At 38.7% G+C, this 23358-nt stretch overlaps 1 protein-coding gene across 3 annotated transcripts in view; it reads right to left on the bottom strand.

Annotated features, from left to right (window-relative positions):
* Positions 1-23358, bottom strand: part of MYO3A (myosin IIIA) — a 256791-nt gene that overhangs the window by 187111 nt on the left and 46322 nt on the right. For 2 of the 3 annotated variants that reach the window (XM_086714700.1, XM_086714702.1), the window contains exons 6-9: positions 12940-13016; positions 9151-9296; positions 6494-6559; positions 1960-2115 (exon numbers count right to left, since the gene is read on the bottom strand). In XM_086714700.1, coding sequence (XP_086570826.1) covers positions 1960-2115; positions 6494-6559; positions 9151-9296; positions 12940-13016 — 445 coding nt within the window. The remainder of the gene's footprint in view (positions 1-1959; positions 2116-6493; positions 6560-9150; positions 9297-12939; positions 13017-23358) is intronic. The other variant, XM_086714701.1, reaches the window with a different exon arrangement.

The raw sequence follows: 23358 nt of genomic DNA on the forward strand, positions 1-23358 counted from the left end.
ATGACCTATCCAATAAGAGGTTAATATGCAAAATACATAAAGAACTTCTACAACCCAGCACCAACAAATAATCTGATGAAAAATGGGAAGAAGGCCTGAATAGACATTTCCCCAAAGATATACATATGGCCAACAGACATATGAAAAGATGGTCAAGATCCCTTATCATCAGGGAAATGCAAATCAAAATGACAATGAGGTATCACCTCACACCTGTCAGAATGGCTAGTATAAAAAGATAAATAATTAAGTATTGATGAGGATGTCAAAAAAAGGGAGTGCTCATGCACTGTTGGCGGGAATGTAAATTGGTGCAGCCACCATGGAAAACAGTATGGAGATTCCTCAAAAAATTTAAAATGGCTATACTATACAATCCAGTAATTCCACTACTAGGTATTTACCCAAAGAAAATGAAAACACTAATTTGAAAAGATGTATGCACCCCTGTGTTCACTGCAGCATTATTTATAATAGGTAAGGTAAGATATGGAAGCAACCCAATATATATATATATCTCCCCATACACATGGAATATTACTCAGCTATAAAAAAGAATGAGAGGGGTGCCTGGGTGGCTCAGTCGGTTGGGCGGCCGACTTCAGCTCAGGTCATGATCTCGCGGTCCGTGAGTTCGAGCCCCGCATCGGGCTCTGTGCTGACAGCTCAGAGCCTGGAGCCTGTTTCAGATTCTGTGTCTCCCTCTCTCTGACCCTCCCTCATTCATGCTCTGTCTCTCTCTGTCTCAAAAAAAAAAATAAATAAATAAATAAATAAATAAATAAAAAAAGAATGAGAGCTTGCCATTTGCAACAACCTGGATAAGCCTAGAGGTATGATGCTAACTAAAACAAGTCCAGGGATGCCTGGGTGGCTCAGTTAGGCGTCCAACTCTTGATTTCATCTCAGGTCATGATCTCACAGTTCACGAGATTGAGCTCCACGTGGGGCTCTGCACTGATAGTATGGAGCCTGCCTTAGATTCTCTCTCCCTCTTTCTTTGCCTCTCCCTCACCTGAGTGCACACACACGCTCTCTCCGTCTCTCTCAAAATAAATTCCACAAAAAAAAAAACCTCCAACAGAGACAAATCCATATCATTTCACCTATTATGTGTAATCTAAAAAATAAAACAAAGAAAGAAACAAACAAAAACAGACTCATAAATACAGAGAACAAACTGGTGGTTGCCAGAGGGAAGAGAGTATGGGGGGGGGGGGCGGGCGGGAGAGGGAGGTGGGGTTGGGGGGAGGGAGGTGGGGAATGGGCAAAATAGGCGATGGGGCTTAAAAAGAAAAAAAAAGCTGGCTACAGAACACATATAAATACTATTCCAATTTCCTTAAATGTATATCCATCATAAGATACTAAAAGGTTACAGATTAAAATGTTTTACTGATTGATTTTGTTATATACTTCCCTGTATCTTTTATATCTATCTATATCTATATCCCTGAAATAAACATACATACGATCTATAATAAGTAAAAAACACATTTGATATTATAAAAACTATACATAGTATCTTATTAGAAACCCAAATAGGAAGTAGGAAAATATTTAAAATGATTTTTGAGTATAGTTCAGCCTGAAAAAAATGATCCAAGAAATAAGACTACCAGAATGTCTTGGAAGGCTTATGTTCCTTTTTAATCTCAAATCTAAGATACCTTACTTTACAGAAGAGCAGAAAACACAAGAAGAGACATGCCAATACTAATCACCTACTGAAGTTTATATTCTTTATTCTGATAAAGTTGTTTAGAAAATGCTGCCAGCAATTACCAATACTGGGATGCAACTCAACATGTGAATTCACCTTTCATGTAAGTACCCCCTTATTTCCCAACCACAAGGAACGAATTTAAATGAGTTCTTTTCTCACCTTAACACCTATTCCATTATAAAATTGTTCAGAGTCTTTAGAAGATGTTTGGAATGAAGATATTACTTGATTACCTGGCTTTTTCTGTGCCTCCCATGCCTTGATGAATATCAATGAATTCCATCAGCTGCTTCTGCAACATCACATCTTGGCCCTCAATTTGAGTAATGAATTTATGCTGTAAAAGATCTGATACTGTTGGACGCTTTTCATAATCTTTAGTCAAGCACCTGCACTAGCAAAAAAACAAAAACAAAAACAAAAAAAACCATGCAATTATTAGATAAGTTCGAGTTTTGGCATTATTATTCATCTTGCTAAGGACTATCATAACACAAGAGGATGAGGCTCCTCTCAAATGTTCATCCTGCAAAGCAGACCTCAAAAAAAAAAAAGTCAAACTGCAATATGAAGAATGCATGTTTACAAAAGTGCACACATCCGTGAGTGATGAGACTACAGTGATACCAACTTCCGACTAAACACTCCTCCCTAGTGCTCCAGCAAGCACGCTGGCATAGAGGTCATTAAATGTGGTCTCTGCTGCAAAGTCTCCTTTACAAGCCAGGAGCTAAAGAAGGAAGCACTGAAGTCATTACAGTTTGAATGGTTATCTAAAATTAAAACAAACTTTTCCTTTTCCCTTCCACAATGCTTTTAAAGGCTTCTCAATTGATCTATTTCTTTCTATGTAATCAAGCTGCTAACCTACTTGAGAAGGCTAATGTGTTGAAGATATTTAAATTCCACACCAGTAGATGTTTTTGGAGAGCTGTATATGAAGCAGATTTACTAAGGCACACTGCACCTCTTGGTAGGTTCAATGGGATCATAGCATGAGAAAGGATAAAGGTAGTGAGAACACATGAAATAGCATCACGAAAGGGACATTTGAACAAAGGGGACATCTAATCAGCCATGACAGGTGTCTTCAAATATTTGAAAGTGGGATTAGACCAGTTTTCAGTGGTCAAAAGTGACACAGAACCTGGGATCGATTCATGGAATTAAGGGAGAAACAGGGGCACCTGGGTGGTTCAGTTGGTTAAGCGTCTGACTTTGGCTCAGGTCATGAGCTTACATTTGTGAGTTCAAATCCCGCATGAGGCTCTCTGCTGTGAGCACAGAGCCTCGTTCAGATCCTCTGTCCTCTTCTCTCTCTGCCCCACCCCCACTCGCACGTGTATGCTCGCGCTCTCTTTCTCTCAAAAATAAATAAAACATTTAAAAAAATTAAAAGAGAAACAGATTTCAGGTCAGTATAAGGAAGAACTTTCCAACAGGAAGCCTTCTCAGACAGAATGGGCTGCACTGGGAAGTATGATTACCTTTATTGGACATGGTTACATACTGATGGATGGCCACTCAGTGCACATGTTCAAGAAGGATTTATACTCTGTGTGTGGTTTGGGCTGTATACATTTCCAGTACCCTTCCAACCATGAGATTCAGAGGAGCAAGACAACTGGTCAGAGTTGGGCTGACACTTGGGATATAGGAAAAGAAAGAAGAAGAAGAAGACACCCATGCCTTGACTTGGGCAGTGGTATTTCTAATCTGTACTGTTACTCCTCCTGGTATGATAATTTAGCAATTTATTTTCCTGGGCTTAAGCAATAACATATTTCCCAAGGATGTTAAAATACGCTAAGGAATAAGGATGATGATGTCTGAAATTAAGAACAAGTGCTCTTAGTTTTCATTTATTTTCATTTCTGTTTCATTAACAGAATGCATCAATTTCTGACATCTGTAGCACTTGTTCAATGTATTGAGTAGAATCACATATGAAATTATTTTATTCAAGTACAACTGTATCAAATAGCTGATGTGAGGGGCGCCTGGGTGATTCAGTCAGCTAAGTGTCCAACTTCTGATTTCGGCTCAGGTCATGATTCCAGGGTCGTGGGATAGAGCCCCGTATTGGTCTCCTCCCTGAGTGTGGAGCCTGCTTAAGAATCTCCCCCTTTGTGCCTCTTCCCAGCTTATACACTCTCTCTCTTTTTTTTTAATATTTAAAAAATGTTCAAATAGCTGATGTGTACCAGGCACTCTGCTGGACACTGGCATTACAACAACAAATACGGCATATTCAGTGCCCTGCAGTTACTTACTGTCTAGCTGGGAAGAGAGGCATCTAAAGAGGCAGTTAAATAAAAGTGGCAATGTTCCTAGGGGAAGAAGAAAAAAATACAGTGATAGCACACAGGACAGAATACTAACTAGCTGCCTAGAGGAAATCAGGAAATGTTACTCAGAGGTGAAATTGTGTGAAACATGTCAAAATCAACAAGTTCATTCAAGGAGCTATGCGAAAGGACTGCAGACATGGGGAACCCTTCAATGTTATCAGTGATTCTCCCAAGAGATGTGTTTATTAAATATTCTGTAGTGGGGGCGCTTGGGTGGCGCAGTCGGTTAAGCGTCCGACTTCAGCCAGGTCACGATCTCGCGGTCCGTGAGTTCGAGCCCCGCGTCGGGCTCTGGGCTGATGGCTCAGAGCCTGGAGCCTGTTTCCGATTCTGTGTTTCCCTCTCTCTCTGCCCCTCCCCCGTTCATGCTCTGTCTCTCTCTGTCCCAAAAAAAATAAACGTTGAAAAAAAAATTTTTTTTAAATAATAAAAAAAAATAAATAAATATTCTGTAGTGTATGGTGCATACTCAATAATAAGGGCTTATGTGAAATTTGGGGAACAAAATGGACTATCAATCCTTGGATTTTCCACAACCCTTAAATCTAAGCCTCTTGTCTTTACAGGAACGAGCAGATATTCTTGGTAGAAAAACCAATGATTGTAGAATGTGTGAGTATGACTGGTTCCTCTACTTTCTTCGCCGTTTCCACATTTTCTGAGTGTTGTCTGACACACCTACTTTTTTCTTTTCAAATTTTTATTTAAATTCTAGTTAGTTAACATACAGTGCAATATGGGTTTCAGGAGTAGAGTTCAGTGATTCATCACTTACATACAACACCCAGGGCTCATCATAAGTGCCCTCCTTAATACCCATCACCCATCTAGCCCGTGCCCTGCCCACCTCCCTCTGTCAACCCTGTTTGTTCTCTATCTTTAAGAGTCTTCATGGTTTGTTTGCCTCTTTCTTTTTTTCTCCCCCGGCATACGTTCATCTGTTTTGTTTCTTCCATTCCATATATGAGTGAATTTAAGATTTGTCTTTCTCTGACTTATTTTTCTTAGCATAATACACTCTAGCTCCATCCATGTTGTTGCAAATGGCAAGATTTCATTTTCATGGCTGAGTAATATTTGTTGTATGTGTATATATATGCGCGCGCACACACACACACACAGACACACACACACACACACCACATTTTCTTTATCCATTCATCAGTCGCTGGACACTTGGGCTCCCTCCACAGTTTGGTTATAATTGTTGATGTAACACACCTACTCTTAATGTCTTCTCTCTTCCAATTACAAACTGCGTCATCCCTTACCTTATTATTACTACTGTTACTACTACTACTACTACTATTATTATTATTAATTTATGGTGAAAACATAGTAAGACTGTGAAAATAGGCTTGTGGGGCAGATATTTAGAAATCATTCACTCATATCTTCAAGTCAACTGTCCAAAGGTGCTGCACTTGTGCTAAATATTTGTCAAATTAAAGATGTTCACTGAGGGGCACTGGGTGGCTCAGTCAGTTAAGCGTCCAGCTTCGGCTCAGGTCATGATCTCGCAGTTCATGAGTTTGAGTCCCGCATTGGGCTCTGTGCTGACTGTTCAGAGCCTGGGGCCTGCCTCACATTCTGTGTCTCCCTCTCTCTCTGCCCCTCCCCCACTCACACTCTGTCTCTCTCTGTGTCAAAGATAAACAAACATTTAAAAAACTGTTAACTGAATTTCCAAATAAATAATGTTCGCTAAATTTCAAATACATAAGCATTTTACCTGTACAATTATCTGATTCATTGATTGCAATGAAAATTCCCTGATGGTGACAAGAATGAGAGGTGCAGATAAATGAAAGGTTAAAAAGCTGATTGAATAGATGATGGTTGGGTTGAGTGTGTGGAAGATGCTAAGGGCACAGCTTGCAAAAGGCAGGTAGACAGAAGGATGTGTAAATGGACAATGCAACTTCAGGAGCATAGCTATGGTTAAGCAAAGAAACGTGACCCTAAGATCATTATTAGAGCAATAATGAATTCACTGAACATTCAGAAGAAACGTTTTTGGTTTTGAAGAAAATAATAGAAACTACTGGGGCTATTCAATAGATAAGACATAAGGAGGAGATTCAGAAGCATGGAGGAATGGTTGTAAAAGGCACATTTCAAAGTTCTAGCAAGATGGTATCTTTCTCTCTCTCATTTTTTTTAAGACTCTATTGTTGGGGCACCTGGGTGGCTCAGTGGGTTAAGCATCCAACTTCCACTCAGGTCATGATCATACAGTCCATTGAGTTCGAGCCCCCACATTGGGCACAGCGCTGACAGCTCAGCCTGGAGCCTGGTTTGATCCTGTGTCTCCCTCTCTCTCTGCCCCTCCCCCACTCACACTCTATCTCTCTTTCTCAAAAAAAAAAAAAAATGTTGAAAACAATTTTTAAAGAAAGACTCTGTTGTTACTCACTTGCTAATGAAGTCATTGAATTCTGCTGACCATATCTCAGGCTGCCTTAGATGGGGGGGTGGATTCCTAGAAAAATAAGAATCAAGGTTGGATTGTGCACGTTGGTCAGTCAGTGCACAATCAGAGCTGGACAGACTAATGCGTTACTGCAGTCAGAGGTTCTGCCAGGCATCATCAAGCAGGGCCACAATTTTCCAATTCAAAGACAGATAATTAGTTATTAATCATTCTTTATATAAAATGACAGCTTGTTTCTCTGAATGCGCTTAATAGATGACCCAATTTTTCTAACTGATAAATTTTTTTCTTTTAAGGAGTCTTTCTGCTTTTACCTGAGAGCCCTATGGGGAAACATCAATAACTTGGCAGAATAGAAACAATGAATACTACAGATTTTTTTTTTTTAACTCTGAGTCCTGCAGAAGCCTCTGAGGAATATCCAGGGTACAGAGAGGTAACCTCAAAGGTGTGCTGTTCAGAATACGAGGGAGACTGTGGCAGAGAGGGGCATTAATAGAATGCCTTTAGGAGCTGTTCTGTTGCTTCTGGAAACAAGGTTACGAAAGTAAGAAACTGGAAAATATGATTAGCTATAAAGCTCTGAATGCCACTTAAAAGATTTTGTTATTAGTTTCTCTTATTTTTAGGCCAAACAAATCTTTTTGTTTTTGGCATGTTCAGGAATACAAAGGCACATCACTTGGAAATGAGGCTGATCTAACTTTGTAATCAAGCAGCATTGATCAACCATGATGGCTGAACTTGCTGAAGTACTGCCTTACGCTAATTCTAACAGCTCTTTGTTTTCATTAGTAGAATGGAAACACTTTGTCTTCAGTTCTGCATTACTCCTTAAATAGCTTATAATGAAATTAGTGTACAGTTTGTACAGGCTCATTAAAGAAAAGTGCAGCCACTCATCTACCCTAGATCACACCTAGGGCTCATTGTACAATTCTCAGGGCCATTTGAAGACTGCTGATTTGCACATTAAAAGAAGTAATTCTTTTCTCCAATGGTCTTGCTTTGCTTCTCGTCCTCCTGAAAATTTCCTTTCTAAGAGATTTATTGGCTTGCTTTGAGTATAACAAAGTTTCGATGATTTGAGAACACTCAGAACAAGGTAGCTTTTCAGATCCCTCTTTTCCCCCCAATTATTTCTACAGTTAGTGTTCTAAGAACTTCATGTCAGAGATATACTCTGACATGGTGGCAGAAGTAAGGAGAAATAAGTAAGAGAATGTAGTTTCCAGAAGCACCTTGCTCACAGGTGCAATAAACACGAATGGTGGTGTCATTCCTCCTCCATCTGGTGTCATTACCAAGAGTAATAACATCCGGCTAACAACCTTGGTAGTTTAAACCATAATTAAAATGGCTCAGGAAGTACAGTGCTTCTTACACACTGAATGACAGTAGGAGTTAGGAAACATACATTTTTTTTTCTGTTTTCCTCAAATTTAATGAAATGGCTTAGACTTGGCAGAGAGCCGGTTTTCTGTTCTTTTTTTGTAATCTTGTTTCCCCTCTTACCGAATAAGCAGTATATTTTACAAGTAAGTTAGACCTGAGATTTACATTCACATTGTTACATAAAGGATGATAAGGCATTATAATTCAGAACATGTATATCAGACAGGAAGGTCAAAGATAAAATTAAAAACACACTCGAATTCTTTGGTCTTCTACTAATTTAAATACATGCCAAATGTCCCAAATGGACCCATTTAGACATGAATACGACATATTGGCATTATTTCTTTAGGACTGGAGAACTGCACCCCAGGGCTTTGCATATATGATTCTACATGCTATAGGCACTAGGGTGACAAAATTTGTTTAATGGAGAGTGGTAACAAGCTATATAACATACTACCCTACTACCCTGCCCTCGACCCCTTTCATCACAGGCCCTGGGTGTGCACTCCATTAGAATTATGGTACCAGGCACAGTCTTTAAGATAGCCCTCAAAAGGTAACATATTTGTATTAAAAACAGGCAGTCTTTTCAAATCAGGTTTTGGAAATATCTAGGAACTAACCAAAACATGTAAAAAATAGTGTTTAATTAGTAATACGATAAAAAGGGGAAAATTTGTCAATATACTCACTGAAGGGGAGGGGTCTACGTAGATAGGAAAGTGCTTTCGTGGCTCCAAAGAGATTATTCTAAAGTTACTGTTCTATGTTAATATGTTCAAAATATTAACAAGTTCAAAATCATTACTATTTTATCAGTCAAATCTGTTTATAATTTTATTAGTAATATCATTTTAAACTTCCAAAGAGACGTCTTAGCAAGTAGTAAAAAATTACTGGATTGATAGAGTAAAGCAAAGCGAATCACTGTTGCACTGACTATGGCCCAGGGCCTTCCTGACAAATTTGGGAGTGGATCAAGAGTGAAAGGAACTGCTGTTTTCTGAGATCAAATCCTCCAAAAAGGAAAACGCACTGAGTGTCAAGAGAAAGATCTTATTTAGACCAGGAAAATGAAACCATTGAATAAATACAGTGTCTCAGAATAGGCAGAATGATATTCCAGGCCACTGTGCTTCAAACTTGCTGAAATATGTTGAATATTTCCATGATGAGCACCACTGGCTTGGGGAAGAAAGACAGGCTACAGATACTGTACCCCATGTTCATCCTCTGACCTTGGTATTTTGAAGAGTGCTCTCATAGGATGCAGGTCGGCCAGTGGAGGATCTCCATCCCCTAGCTCGATGGCTGTAATCCCCAGGGACCATGTGTCACACCTGGCATCATAAGTGGTATCCAATTGCTGTTCACATGCAATCACCTAGTAGAAAATAGGGGGGGAAAAAAGTGAAGTTTATGACTTTAGCAAGCATTGTAGCAAAAGTAAGCATAAAAGTCCCCAATTTATGTTAAAAATTCACGTGACAAATATTCACAGTATTAGTCATAATAGCCCCAAAGGGGAAACAACCCAAATGTCCATCAACTGGTGATGGATAAACAAAATATGGTATATGCATACAATGGAATATTATTCAGCCATCAAAAGCAATGGACTATTGATACATGCTACAACATGGGTAAACACTAAAAGAAAGAAGCCAGACATGAAGGCCACATAGTGTATGACTCTATTTACATGAAATGTTCACAATAAGCAAATCCATAGACAAAAAGCAGATTAGTGGTTGCCTAGTGTAGGAGAGCTTGGGAGGAGAGCTTGGGAGTGACTGTTACTGAGTAAAGGATTTCTTCTAGAGGGAAAGAAAATGCTCTAAAACTAGATTCTGATGATGGTTGCACAACTCTGTAAATATACACCTAAAAGTAACCAAATTGTACATGTCAAATAAGCTAATTATATGGTATGTGTATTTGAATTTTATATTAATAAAGCTGTTAAAAATAAAAAACACATTCATATGAATTTTCTGTTCTGTTGTGTATCTTCAACGTCCTTAATATAAAAATGTATCTTGCCCCACCATATGTTTTTTCATTATTTTATGGCTACATGTGATCCTGGAATATCTCACCAAAGGCTTGGGTGAATTTATGCCCCAATTTGCCTAAGACATTCTTGGTTTTATGCTTGCTTTCCTAGAGTCATTATAAATATCATCCCCTTTCTCTCTGCAAAGTGTCATGGCTTGTAAAAAGTATATGTTCACCTATCATGGTCACTATTTCCCTTGTGCCCTCCATCCTGACACACACGGATTTCAGTTTGGAAAGGATGGTTTTATGTAATCAACGACTGCTACCTTTGATCTAGACTTTAATTTAAAAATATCAAATCAAGGGGTGCCTGGGTGCCTCAGTCAGTTAAGCATCTGACTTCAGCTCAGGTCATGATCTTATGGTTCATGGGTTCAAGCCCCACATTGGGCTCTGTGCTGAAAGCTTGGGGCCTGGAGCCTGATTCAGATTCTCCCTCTCTTTCTGCCCTCCCCTGCTCATGCCCTGTCTCTGTCTCTCAAAAATAAACAAACATAAAAAAATTTTTTTTTAAATGTCAAATCAAGAATTTCACTTTTCAACTTATAATTGACTTGAACAATCTTGCCTCTGAGGCCGTAAAAACACTGAAATAAATTTATGCCATTAATTATGGAGAACATATTAAAACTATTTACCTTACTATTTTCTAATCTAAGAGATTTGTCATTAATGACATAGAGCTGGTATATATGTGATGCCTTCATTAGCTAGATAGCTGGTTATTCAAAATATACTCTTCAACAGTTCTAAATAAATGGACATTTATTGAAATACTGACACTTATTCACAAGTTAGAAAATGCTTATTACAGAAAGACATATAATATGCACAAAATATGGAATATATATGTATTTATATGACAGCTTGAAAAGACGGCAGTGAATCTTTCCCTTTTATGTAATACCCATTGGTTTGTTAAGCAGGAAAGCACTTTCAAACCCCGTTTACTGATAACAAATAATGACCTACCAGTAAAATGACAGTCTAGGAACTGCATATTTAAGGAGTGTCAATTTTATGATTAACTCATTTAATACTCTGATAATTGAGTTTTAGATAGATCAAAATATTTTCTTTTACTTATATGTGAGAGTTGTTCCAAGATCCACTAATCAAAACTGCTTTCTTTACTAGGGTGCCTGGGCGCCTGACTTTGGCTCAGGTCATGATCTTGCAGTTCATAGGTTAGGGCCCTGCATCAGGCTCTTGCCAACAGCTCAGAGCCTGGAGCCTCCTTGAGATTCCATGTCTCCCTGTCTCTCTGTCCCTCCCCCACTCATGCTCTCTCTCAAAAAAAACACTTTAAAGAAGTTTTTTTTTTAATTGCTTTTTCACTAAAAGCAAACTTACACATAGAACAATGGTTACTATAACATATGAAAAATATAAAGCTACACTATTATTTAATATTAATAAGTAATAGTACAATTATTACATATTATAGCATTTATATTACTAATATACATAAATAAGATACACTGTTTAATATTATCCCTATATTTTATCAATTTATTTTTAAAATTTTGTCATGAGCTTTTAAATTTTTTTTTTTTTCAACATTTATTTATTTTTGGGACAGAGAGAGACAGAGCATGAACGGGGGAGGGGCAGAGAGAGAGGGAGACACAGAATCGGAAACAGGCTCCAGGCTCTGAGCCATCAGCCCAGAGCCTGACGCGGGGCTCGAACTCACGGACCGCAAGATCGTGACCTGGCTGAAGTCGGACGCTCAACCGACTGCGCCACCCAGGCGCCCCAAGCTTTTAAAACACTAGTAATACATCAGAACAAACTGAAGAAACTCTCACTTGAGAATCCCTTAATTCAATTTTGGTTTTGTTTATATGATTACTCTATTTTTATTCCAAGATGTACACCTTGCTTGAAAGTTTTTTAATTCAGGGGCACTTGGGTGGCTCAGTCGGTTAAGCGTCCAACGTCCGCTTAGGTCATGATACACCAGTCTGTGGGTTCGAGCCCCGCATCAGGCTCTGTGCTGACAGCTTGAGCCTGCTTCAGATTCTGTGTCTCCCTCTCTCTCTGCTCCTCTCCCGTGCTCACTCGCACACACTCTCTCTCTCTCAAAAGTAAATAAATATTTAAAAAAATTAAAAAGAAAAAAGAGTTTTTTAATCCATTGGAGTTTTTAAAAGATTCTTAAGATAATGTATCCTTTCTCCATCTTTTACATTTACATTTTACTTTTTTGCAAGTAATAATTGAATTAGTATTAAAATAGAAACAGCACACAAAGATTTAATCCTCAAACACACTTAGTTCTAAAATTTTGCAATATTAATGTAGCATTTGAACTGCTTCTTCTCCCTTCACTCCCTAGAAAATGGTAGATAAATAGCAGAACCCTCCCCAGAGGCTGAGAGTTTTCAAACATAAGTCTTCTTTACTAATAAACATAATTAAAAAGATTAAAGGCATTAACAGGGGCTGTGGAGAGAAGACGGGACTCTAGAAAACTTTCTCCCTCAGCAATTTTGGCAGTTTATTCACCACTTCCCAAGAGTCACCCAAGATGAGCATGGCCCTCCCAGGCAGACTCACTCAATATAGGAACCCGTTACATAGGTTAATAAGCGAAAATCTGATACTAAACAAAGGTTAGGGATTGTCATAATATTTCTTAGTTTAAAAACAAAATCTAAATATCAATAATATAGATACGTGCTGAGCAACTAAAAGTAAATTTAACAGAAAATCAAGGCCGCAAGCAGTTTCTCTTGACCTCATTGAATTTATTCATTCAATCCTTCATTTACTCATTCATTCATTCACGCCCATGTATTGAGCACCTCCCATGTTCCTTCTCATACAAAAATCTCTCATAAAAATGACACAACTGACGTTTCCTTCTAGTACATTCCTAAACATGGGGCGACAGTGCATGCATGAAAAGGAAAGCCAGAAAGGATTCAATATTACATTTGTCTCTCTCAAAACTGTCTTACCTCAGGAGCCATCCAAAATGGTGTTCCCACAGATGTATTCCTACGGTGCCAAGTGCTGGTGAGTTGTGCAGACACACCTGGAAGGAAGAAACAAGACTTACATTCCTGCATTAATTACTCATGCAAAGAGACTCCAGTTGTAACAAATTTGCTTACAAACTAATATTAAAATTCTGTTCCCGTAAAGCTGCCACAGAACTTGAACTTCACATTAAAGTATACTACGTCAGGGGCGCCTGGGTGGCTCAGTCGGTTGGACATCCGACTTTGGCTCAGGTCATGATCTCGCGGTCCGTGAGTTCGAGCCCCGCGTTGGGTTCTGTCCTGACAGCTCAGAGCCTGGAGCCTGTTTCGGATTCTGTGTCTCCCTCTCTTTGACCCTCCCCCGTTCATGCTCTGTCTCTCTCTGTCTCAAAAATAAATAAATGTTAAAAAAAAAAATGTGAAGTATCCTACATCAGAATTTCGTCATAGCCAAAGTCTAGAATGATCCTCTTATTTTGTATTTCTCGTATCCAAACCTCCCTATTCTTAAAGCCCCATTTCAAGTTTTATTCCCGCATGCTGATATTTAATCTGCTCCTGATCATACTAACCTCAATTTTTTTAAACTTCTACATTTTTAACTACCTGTCTATATTATTTATTTTGGCATGTAATTTGTATCTGAACTGTACGCTTCCCTCCCTCCCTCCTCCTCCCTCTGTCCATTACTAAATTGTGGTGCATTTGAGAATTTTTCTATGGTTGTATGCACATAGTAGGTTACTTGTGAATGTGAATCAAATTATTTTCCATCACACGATCAACTCTGGACAAATCACACCTGTCTAGTTTCAAATTAACGGCATCTATTTAATCCAACACCGTGAATAGAATTAGTTGTTTTCCTTTATAGAGATTACAGATGGAAGGACTACAGTGAAGAGGTATAACCAAGTATTTCAGTCATGTCATCCCACTAATTACACCTGTTAGAAATAATCATAATTAACCCTTAAGAAAATTAGGAGCAAAGTCTCTCCTTGCATTTCACACTCCCGTTCCTCATGCAGGCTGTCCAGTGCTCTTCCCTTGACCTGCTCTGAAATTGTTGGGTTACACCCACACCATGGGCCTCCACTCCCTGATTTCCTGTTTTGAAAAGCACCTCTTAGGTGTCACATTTGTTTTAGGCTCTGGCTATTTATAAGCCAACTAGGAGAAAGGCACTGATTAAGATTTAAATTTGGATATATTTGATTCTTCCAGGATGACATCTGACTTTTATCATGAAATTCAAAGGCCATATTCAGCCACATGGGTATTTCAGTGGGGGAAATATACTTAAATATTGGTGGAATATACTTGGGCAGAGGGTAGGCAGTATGTTTTGGTTCCACATGAATTGCATCTCACAATGACCTAACCTATTCCACCATTGTATAAATCCTGTCCCACACAGAATCTTCATCTATGCCCTTCCAATTTTGTCTGTGAAGGGGCGCCTGGGTGGCTCAGTTGGCTAAGTGTCCGACTTCAGCTCAGGTGATGATCTCATAGTTCATGGGTTCGAGCCCCACATCGGGCTCCGTGCTGACAGCTCGGAGTCTGGATCCTGCTTCCGATTCTGTGTATCCCACTCTGTCCCTCTCCTACTTGTGCTCCGTCTCTCTATCTCAAAAATAAATAAACATTAAAAATAAATTTAAAAAAATTTTGTCTGTGAAAAAGTTAATTATGTGACAGAAAAAAATATCCTCACTAAATAATTTTTTCAAATTCAAAGGAGATTATCTAATCTGTGCTTGAAGATTCTCCCTTAAATATTTTCTCACAGACTATCTGAAGAAAGAGAATCAACATTTAAGAGCACATTTCTCCAAAATACTCCTTCTACTTCTACCCCTACTCCAAGCATTTGAACCTTCAGAAAAATTAAATTTATTAAAAAAAATTTTTTTAATGTGTATTTATTTTTGACAGAGAGAGACAGAGCATGAGTGGGGGAGGGGCAGAGAGAGAGCGAGACACGGAATCTGAAACAGGCTCCAGGCTCCGAGCTGTCAGCACAGAGCCTGACATGGGGCTCGAACCATGAACCGTGAGATCACGACCTGAGCCGAAGTCGGATGTTCAACCGACTGAGCCACCCAGGCGCCCCAGAAAATTAAATATAAATCTAAACATTTTAGATTGTCTTCTATGAATTAAAGGTAGAAGTGACTAAACTTGGATTTTATGATAGTATCAGAGTATCGTAATTTATTTATATAAGTGGGAAAAGCAAATGGATTTAAAAATAAATTTAGGGTGCTTGGGTAGCTCAGGAGGTTAAGCATTCAACTCTTCATTTTGGCTCATAATCATGAGATTGAGCCCCACATCAGGCTCGGCACTGAGTGTGGGACTTGCTTAAGATTCTCTTTCTCCCTCTCCCCCACTTGCTCACACACTCTCTCTCAAAAAGAAAAAAAATCAATTTAAAATTGATTCTAAATTTACTAAGATTTATTCTAAGGGTATATATTTATTCACTTATTTATTTAAATTTACATTATACTTGATCTTTGGTGAACATTTTTGTCTCAACTTCATAAAGATCATTTAAAAATTCAAATGTCATTTAACTGAAATGTAAAGGGAAAAAAACCCACAACCAAGTAAAAACATCAAAAGTTTTGCTCAGGGCAGGTGAGTGACATTTTAGACTAATCGTGATCTTTTTTCCTATTCATGAATATAAAGAAAAGATTATATTACTAGAGTTGGCATTTTTTAGCAAGTAGTCATGTCCTGCGGTCTGAATTTATAAGCTTGGATGGTTGGAAAGGACTTTCCATGGAAGGATACTGGAAAAAAGTTTTTTAGGGTGTTATATGTGACCTAAAGCAGTTCCATTCAGACTCTTTTTACTTGGAAGTGTGAATATTTTTTTTTTTTTGAAATGTGAATCTTGAGTAGAGTGGACACTCAGGGAGGAGGTAACCAGAGTAGAGTCAACCAATGGCAGGGCTCTAACACTAGGTCCAGGTGAAGTTCTATTCTTAGGAGGCCAGATGGCCCAGCTTCTTTCTCCCTTGACTTTGTAAGCCCATCAGTGTCGTTGTCAGTATCTTTGCCTGAGTTGGTCAGAGTTAGTTTCTATTGCTTACAACCAAGGAATTCTAACTGATACAAGGCCTAAATGATTTTACAAATAAAGGAGCAAATTAACAAGGGTAATAGTCAATAATGAGTCTATAAAGCCTAAAAGTCATTAGGTTTTATATTAATGTGAGTTTATATTACATGTATACATTAATATGAGATAAATATTTTCTAGGACAAATATTTGGCTTCCAAACTCTTTACTCACACATCCCAAAGAATAAGTAAGTTTTGAACAAGCACAATCGATACAGATATAGCTATAGATAGACTATTCTCTATATATTTACTTCTGTTTTTAAATTTTTTTAATCTTTATTTATTTTTGAGAGAGAGAGAGAGAGAGAGAGAGAGAGAGAGAGAAGAGAGAGACAGAGTATGAGCAGGGGATAAACAGAGAGAGAGGGAGACACAGAATCCAAAGCAGGCTCCAGGCTCTGAGCTGTCAACACAGAGCCAGACATGGGGCTCAAACTCACAAGCTACAAGATCATGACCTAAGCCAAAGTCGGACGCTTAACTGACTAGCCACCCAGGTGACCCATTACTATGTTAACATATGCATTGTGAAACACATAAATGAAGATAATTTTAAAGTATGAGATTAAATAACTGTACTATGAATATTTCATAATTAGATATGAATATTTTTTTCTGCACTACAATGATGTCTTACAAACACCCTGGTATTGACACCCCCTTCAAGGACCACTGGTTAGAGTATGGAGTGCAGGGGTAATGAATTACAATGCTCTTGAGGTCTTACTTATCTATCATTTAGTGGCTTTTAGGATCTTGCAGAAATAATGTTTTACAGCTGGTTCCTGTATGGAACTAAGGAAATGTAAAACTGTAAACTGTGTGGAAAGAAAAAAAAATTTAGTCCAGAATGTGAAGAAGGAAAAATAAAAGCGCTCAAATAAGTGAAAAAGGGACAATGCAACTAGGTAGAGTAGGAAGCTTTGTATCTGATAATATTAGATGATTTTTACATTAAAAACAAGACACAACTCAACTATGAAGGAGTGACCAAAGAAGGTGTTTACCAAACTCCATGTGTGTGTTAAACATTTATGCAATTAATAAACTTCAACTTCATTTTACCAACACAACCAAACAGCTTTGGAGCTAGCAGACAACTTAATGGTCATAAAGTCTGTGTTCATTTTCAGGTTAGTAAACTTTGGCTGGAGTAAGTTTCCTGAGGACAAATGGCATTTTCACTTGGTATAAATTCTCACAAGAAAAGTGGCTAGGAAGGTAGAAAAATGCAAAATTCCATTAAAAGTGATTGCCATAAATTACTTTAAAAGGCAACAGGAATCCAAATGATGAGTTTGGGAGCCCTAGGAAGTAAAGACGATTAGGAAAATCATCTTGTCCAGAGAGGGAATAATGGAATAAGTCACCAAAGTAAACGGTTATGTAAGCATCTCAAAGGAGAAGATGCTAAAAGGTGGAAAATTCCAGACAGGTTGGGATAGTGAGAATATGGGAAGAAACAGGAGGCCAGAGAGAGATCAGGGCTGAAAAGAAAACAGACTAGAAGAGAGGACAATAATACACTGAAAGTCAAAGCCACAGGAACATTAAGGTGGTATACATTAATGATTCTTCAGCCCTTTGCTTTGATTATATTGAAATTCTCATGCTATTTTAGGCCCTTCCAACAAGGTTTCCTGAGCTGCTTGATGGTTTGTACAACAACTCTGTCCCCTATTGCATAAGTCCTCTTTCTAGGGAGAAAATTGTGTCAGGAGGTCTTTTAGGGTCTTAGGAAGTCAGAAGAAGCATTAAATATGTGGCTTCCAATGTGGTTTCAACAAACCAGACAACTTCAGGAAACTTGATTTGCTATAACCAGACAGCAAAATCCTTGACATCTAAAGAGAGCAAAGGGAAAAGCATGAGATTTTGTTGTTGTCTTTGTTAAAAACAATACTGCAGGAATGAGAATTGAAATTATAAAAATACAGATTTTTTTCAACAAGAAGAGTCCATAAGATTTATTACACCATCTAATATCCTCATTCTATTGATGAAGTTAAGATTGTATAATGATTAATCTGGCCATGGTATCCACATATTTGGTCAAACATCATTCTGGATGTTTCTGTGAAAGTGTGTTTTGGATGAAATTACCTGTGAGTGAAGCAGATTATCCTCCACATTGTGGATAAGCCTTATTCAATAAGTGAAGGGCCTTAATAGAACCAAGACTGACATTCACTGAGTAAGAAGGTTCTGCCAGCAGACTACCTTGGACTTAAACTGTAACTTTTCCCTGGGTCTTCAGCCTGCCAGCTTAACATTAGATTCTGTGTTTTTATTTTTTATTTAAAACAATTTTTTTAATGTTTTATTCATCTTTGAGAGAGAGAGACAGAGCATGAGCGAGGGAGGGGCAGAGTGAGAGAGGGACACAGAATCCGAAGCAGGCTCCAGGCTCTGAGCTGTCAGTACAGTGTCTGATGCGGGGCTCGAACTCACAAACCATGAGATCATGACCTGAGTCGAAGTCTGATGCTTTGCTGACTAAGCCCCAGGACCTAGATTTTGGAATCACCAAGCCTCCAGAGTCATATGAACCATTTCCTTAAAATAAGTCAATCTCCTCTTCATCCCCCACCCCACCCATCATATCCTGTTGATTCTGTTTCTCTGGAGAACTCTGACAGAGATTTTGGTACGGAGAGTGGTTCTAAAGGAACAGAATCTTAAAGATGATTTTTCTAACTTGGTTCTGGGGTTTTTGGAATTGGCTTTCTAATCTAGTTAGATTAAAGACATTGATGGCTCTATTTCCAGTAGTAAAGAGCACTGATAGCCCATGGCATGATGTGGCAAATAGAGGTACACAAAATATCAGCATTGGATACTTCTAATCAAACACTTACTTGTAAGAGGCATGGTTCAGGGTGATATCTTTGAACATTTTGTCAAACTAATGAATAGAATGAAATTGGCTGGTTTCTGTTAATATCGCTGGACAAGATGAAGGGAAAAAAAAGAATGAGCTCAGGGATTCAAATTCCCAGCTTCAAGTGCTACACAAATGACCTGAAAGCTTCTATGTCTGCCCTAAAAGAAACCCTTCTCTCTGGTAGATGAAGAGCTTAGATTACTGAAAAACAAACCTAGAATCCCATTATTAAGGGTGTGGGATAATGGTGGAAGGAACATAAACTTGGATAAGGCTGAATTTGTTGATAGATACCCACAATGCAGAGATTTTGCATTTAATATCGCAGCTTGGGAAAGAAGGGGTTTTACCCGGTCTGGCTGATCGGTTGGCTCAGACATGGGTGAAAAAGTTGCCCTAGTAAATGAACTTGAAATGCCAGAACTACACTGGTTTACTCTAGAGGAAGAGATTCAAAGACCTAGGAAGATTGAAATGTTGGAGAGGATTTTTCATTTAAGACCTACTCACCCAACATGGGAACATCCAGAGGACATGCTTTTCAATGTAACTGTGAGAAATACATTTTTGATGGCAGTCCCAGAATCCTTAAGAGCTCTATAATCACTCTTCTCTGTAGGCTAGAAGTTACAATGGGAATTGATGCCACTGAATTAGGAAAGCTAAATACACTGAGAGGAATTGGATCACACAGTGGTAGGAGCCAAGTGGTAGTCCTCAACTCCAAGGTAAGATGCGCAGTTACCATAACAGGCAGCAGAGTCAAAGCAGTAATCAGACGACTCTGCATTGCAGAGACCTATGGTGTTGCCTAGTTGATATCAGTGTTAGCGAAAGTGAAATAGATGGGAAGACTATGAAATTAATCTGAATAAGCAAAATAGTCCTAAATCAAGTGAACGTAAGTGTAACTTGAATCATCAAAAACTGACAGTCATGGCTTCTCAATCAATCCCAAGCCTTGAGCTGGTTTTGTAGACCCAGAATCCCTTGAATGAAGGGGAGGTCACCCCTTGAGAAGGTACCCCAGTACGCTACCAAAACTTTAAACTGTTAAAAATCTCTGAGCCTTCCCCAAAGGGACCAATGGCTTTTTACTAGGGTGATTTTGCACTGGGGAAAAGGAAATAATCAGATTTTTCTGGGATTGCTAGATGCCACCTCTGAACTGGCACTTATTCCAGGAGACCCCAAATATCACTGTGCTCCACCAGTCAGAATAGGGATCTAATAGACGTCAAGTGAGCAATGAGGTTCAGTTCAGATCCATCTCACAGTGGGCCCAAGCTTTTGTTTTCTCATTATTAATTCAGGAGACTAGGATAAGTCAATAATTCTTTATGACTTTTGGGTCACAAATTATTTAGTTTTGTGAAAACTTTATACTTTCTCATCAGGAAATTCATATTCACATTATGTGTTGCATATACGAATATTAAAAATCTCCTGACATTCTAGGGGCGCCTGGGTGGCGCAGTCGGTTAAGCGTCCGACTTCAGCCAGGTCACGATCTCACGGTCCGTGAGTTCGAGCCCCGCGTCGAGCTCTGGGCTGATGGCTCAGAGCCTGGAGCCTGTTTCCGATTCTGTGTCTCCCTCTCTCTCTGCCCCTCCCCCGTTCATGCTCTGTCTCTCTCTGTCCCAAAAATAAATAAACGTTGAAAAAAAAAAAATTAAAAAAAAAAAAATCTCCTGACATTCTTGTACTTAATATACCAAATGACATTCAAGGTTACCTCCAGCTTTAGCTTTCATTGAGTCTATAAGATGACACAAGGTAAGTGATTCTGTGCAATCACTACTCCTATCCATACTGATGTGATTTCCTTTGGAAATCTGTCCTCTCTCCAGTCTACCTGGCACTAAATCTTTCCCTTTAATACTCAGCTCATATCTTATAATGGAGATTATGTAGTGCTTTCTCTAAAGACATCAAGACCACACTGCTTGCTGCACTCTCCTTGGCTTTGAACATAAAACCACGTACCTAGATCTGTGTAATTTAATTATGTATGACCTTGCATGTGTGTATATGTATAATACTGGACCTCAGTTATAGAGAGTTGAGTACAGTTGACCCTTGAACATGGGGCCTAGGAGTGCCAACCCCCAACCCCCACAGTGGAAAATATGCATAGACTTTTGGCTTTCCAAAAACTTAACTACTAATGGCCCGCTGTTGACTGGAAAATTTACCAATAACATAAACGGTTGATTACCACACATTTTGTGTATCATATATATTATATACTGTATTCATACTACAGAGTAAGGTAGAGAAAATGTTATTAAGAAAATCATAAAGAAAATACATTCACAGTACTGTACTGTATTGAAAATAATCCATGTATAAGTGGACCGGTGTTGTTCAAGGGACAACTGTGTATAGAATATTCCTCATTTATGGTGCATTATCATCACTGATCTCTTATTTTTTCATTCCCTTTTATCCCCAATCACCTCTCCCATTACCCTGTCTCCTCCCTTCCCCTGCCCTCCTCCCCAGTAAAAATCTTTTTGCTTGGAGCTTTTCAGGAATTCAAATATTAGAGCTGCAGACTAAGGCCATGTAATTTTAGTCCAAGTCACATACTCTATAATAAGAAAAACTGAGAGAGAAAAGAGGTGATTCTTAAAAAAATATAAGGAAGTCCTCTTTGATTGACCTAAATTCATCATTCCATGGAAAGGCAGACTTGGTACTTTTATTAAAATTTCTACAGCTGCATTGAGGTAATTAGTTTGCTTTTGTGTTGGGTAAATCTCTAGATATAAAGTTTTCTCTATTCCAAATAAAAGCTCTTTCAAAACATCTGAAATCCATTCTTTTTTTTAAGTTTATTTTTATTTTTAGAGAGACATAGAGAGCAAGTAGGGGAGGGACACAGAGAGAGGAAGACAGAGTCCCACGTGGGGCTTGAACTCATGAACCACAAGATGATGACCTAAGCGAAAATCAAGAGTCAGACACTGAACTGACTGAGCCCCCAGATGCCCCTTTCTGAAATCCATTCTTGACTTCATGATAGAATTTCTAGGTTATACTTCATGTAATTTAACTTCAACAAATTAAAATTCTGACCATCTCTCAGAATATAAGGCAGTGCACATCAATAAGAAACCATATTGTCTAGTATATTTAGAAAATATCTTTGTCCTTCCTTTTCCATAATGCTCTTAAAAGAAAATCTTTCTGTATTCACAGTTACTTGAAAAATGGGAAGGTTCAGGCAGGCTTGCTTAAGACTCTTTCCCTGGTCATGGCTAACAGGATCAAAGAAAGGTATCTGACCCAGCTTGTCCAACTGAGCTTCTTCTCCCACTCCAAATTCCTTTTGACTTGGGGTGCTAAAAGTCCAGGTAGGTTATCTATTCCCACTGGACCCACACGTCATATAGGCTGAGAAGGTTGAGGCTGCTGTTTGAGTAAATAGCCTTGATGGGCAACATGAAAACTCCAGAGGCTGGTCTGTAGACAACCACAGAGAACAGAAAGGAGAGATTTGGTTTCTCCAGTGACATAGCAAGAGGTAGCAACTGATTGTGGTTCTTGCCTTCCATTCTTCTGTTGGTTTCAGTCCCCCCTGTTCTTCCTATCTATGAGATTGCCTTTTGTATCTTACTCTTTTTTGAAGCTAGTTTGGTTTTCTTGTCCTTACAACTAAAAGACCCTTGACTGAAACATACAACGTAATCTATAATGTTGAAAAGCTTAGTTCAAACGTAATCTATGATGTTGAATAGCTTAATTCAAACTTTGAGGGGCTTGGGTGGTTCAGTTGATTGAGTGTCCAACCACAGCTCAGGTCATGCTCTCACTGTTCATGAGTTTGAGCCCCACATTGATTCTTTCCTGTTGGCATGAAGCCCACTTTGGATCCTCTGTCCCCCTCTCTCTGTCCCTCTTCCACTTACATGTACACACACACTCTCTCTCTCCCACTCCCCTCAAAATTAAACAAACATTTAAAAAAATTTAATTAGGGCTCAGTCAGTTAAGCATCTGACTTTTGGTTTTATGATCTCATGGTTTCATGAGTTTGAGCCTTGCACTGGGCTCTATGCTAACAGTGTGGAGCCTGCTTGGGATTCTGTCTCCCTCTCTCTCTCTGCCCCTCCCCAACTCGTGGTGTCTCTCTCCCTCTCAAAATAAATACACTTAAAAAAAACTTTAATTCAACTTTGGAAAATGTTTAGTTTGGAATACTTGAGCCTACAGGTTCAGCTGGAAACAGTCCATTTATTCATGGTTCTGTTATAGATAATAAAAGAATTACAAATGTCTTTTCTTTCAAATAAATTCTATCTGGGGTGCCTGGCTGGCTCAGTTGGTTAAGCATCAACTTCAGCTCAGGTCATGATCTCACA

The sequence above is a fragment of the Puma concolor genome, chromosome B4 (genome assembly GCF_028749965.1).
Source record: "Puma concolor isolate L17-30 chromosome B4, mPumCon1.1.hap2, whole genome shotgun sequence".
NCBI classification, from domain to species: Eukaryota; Metazoa; Chordata; class Mammalia; order Carnivora; family Felidae; genus Puma; species Puma concolor.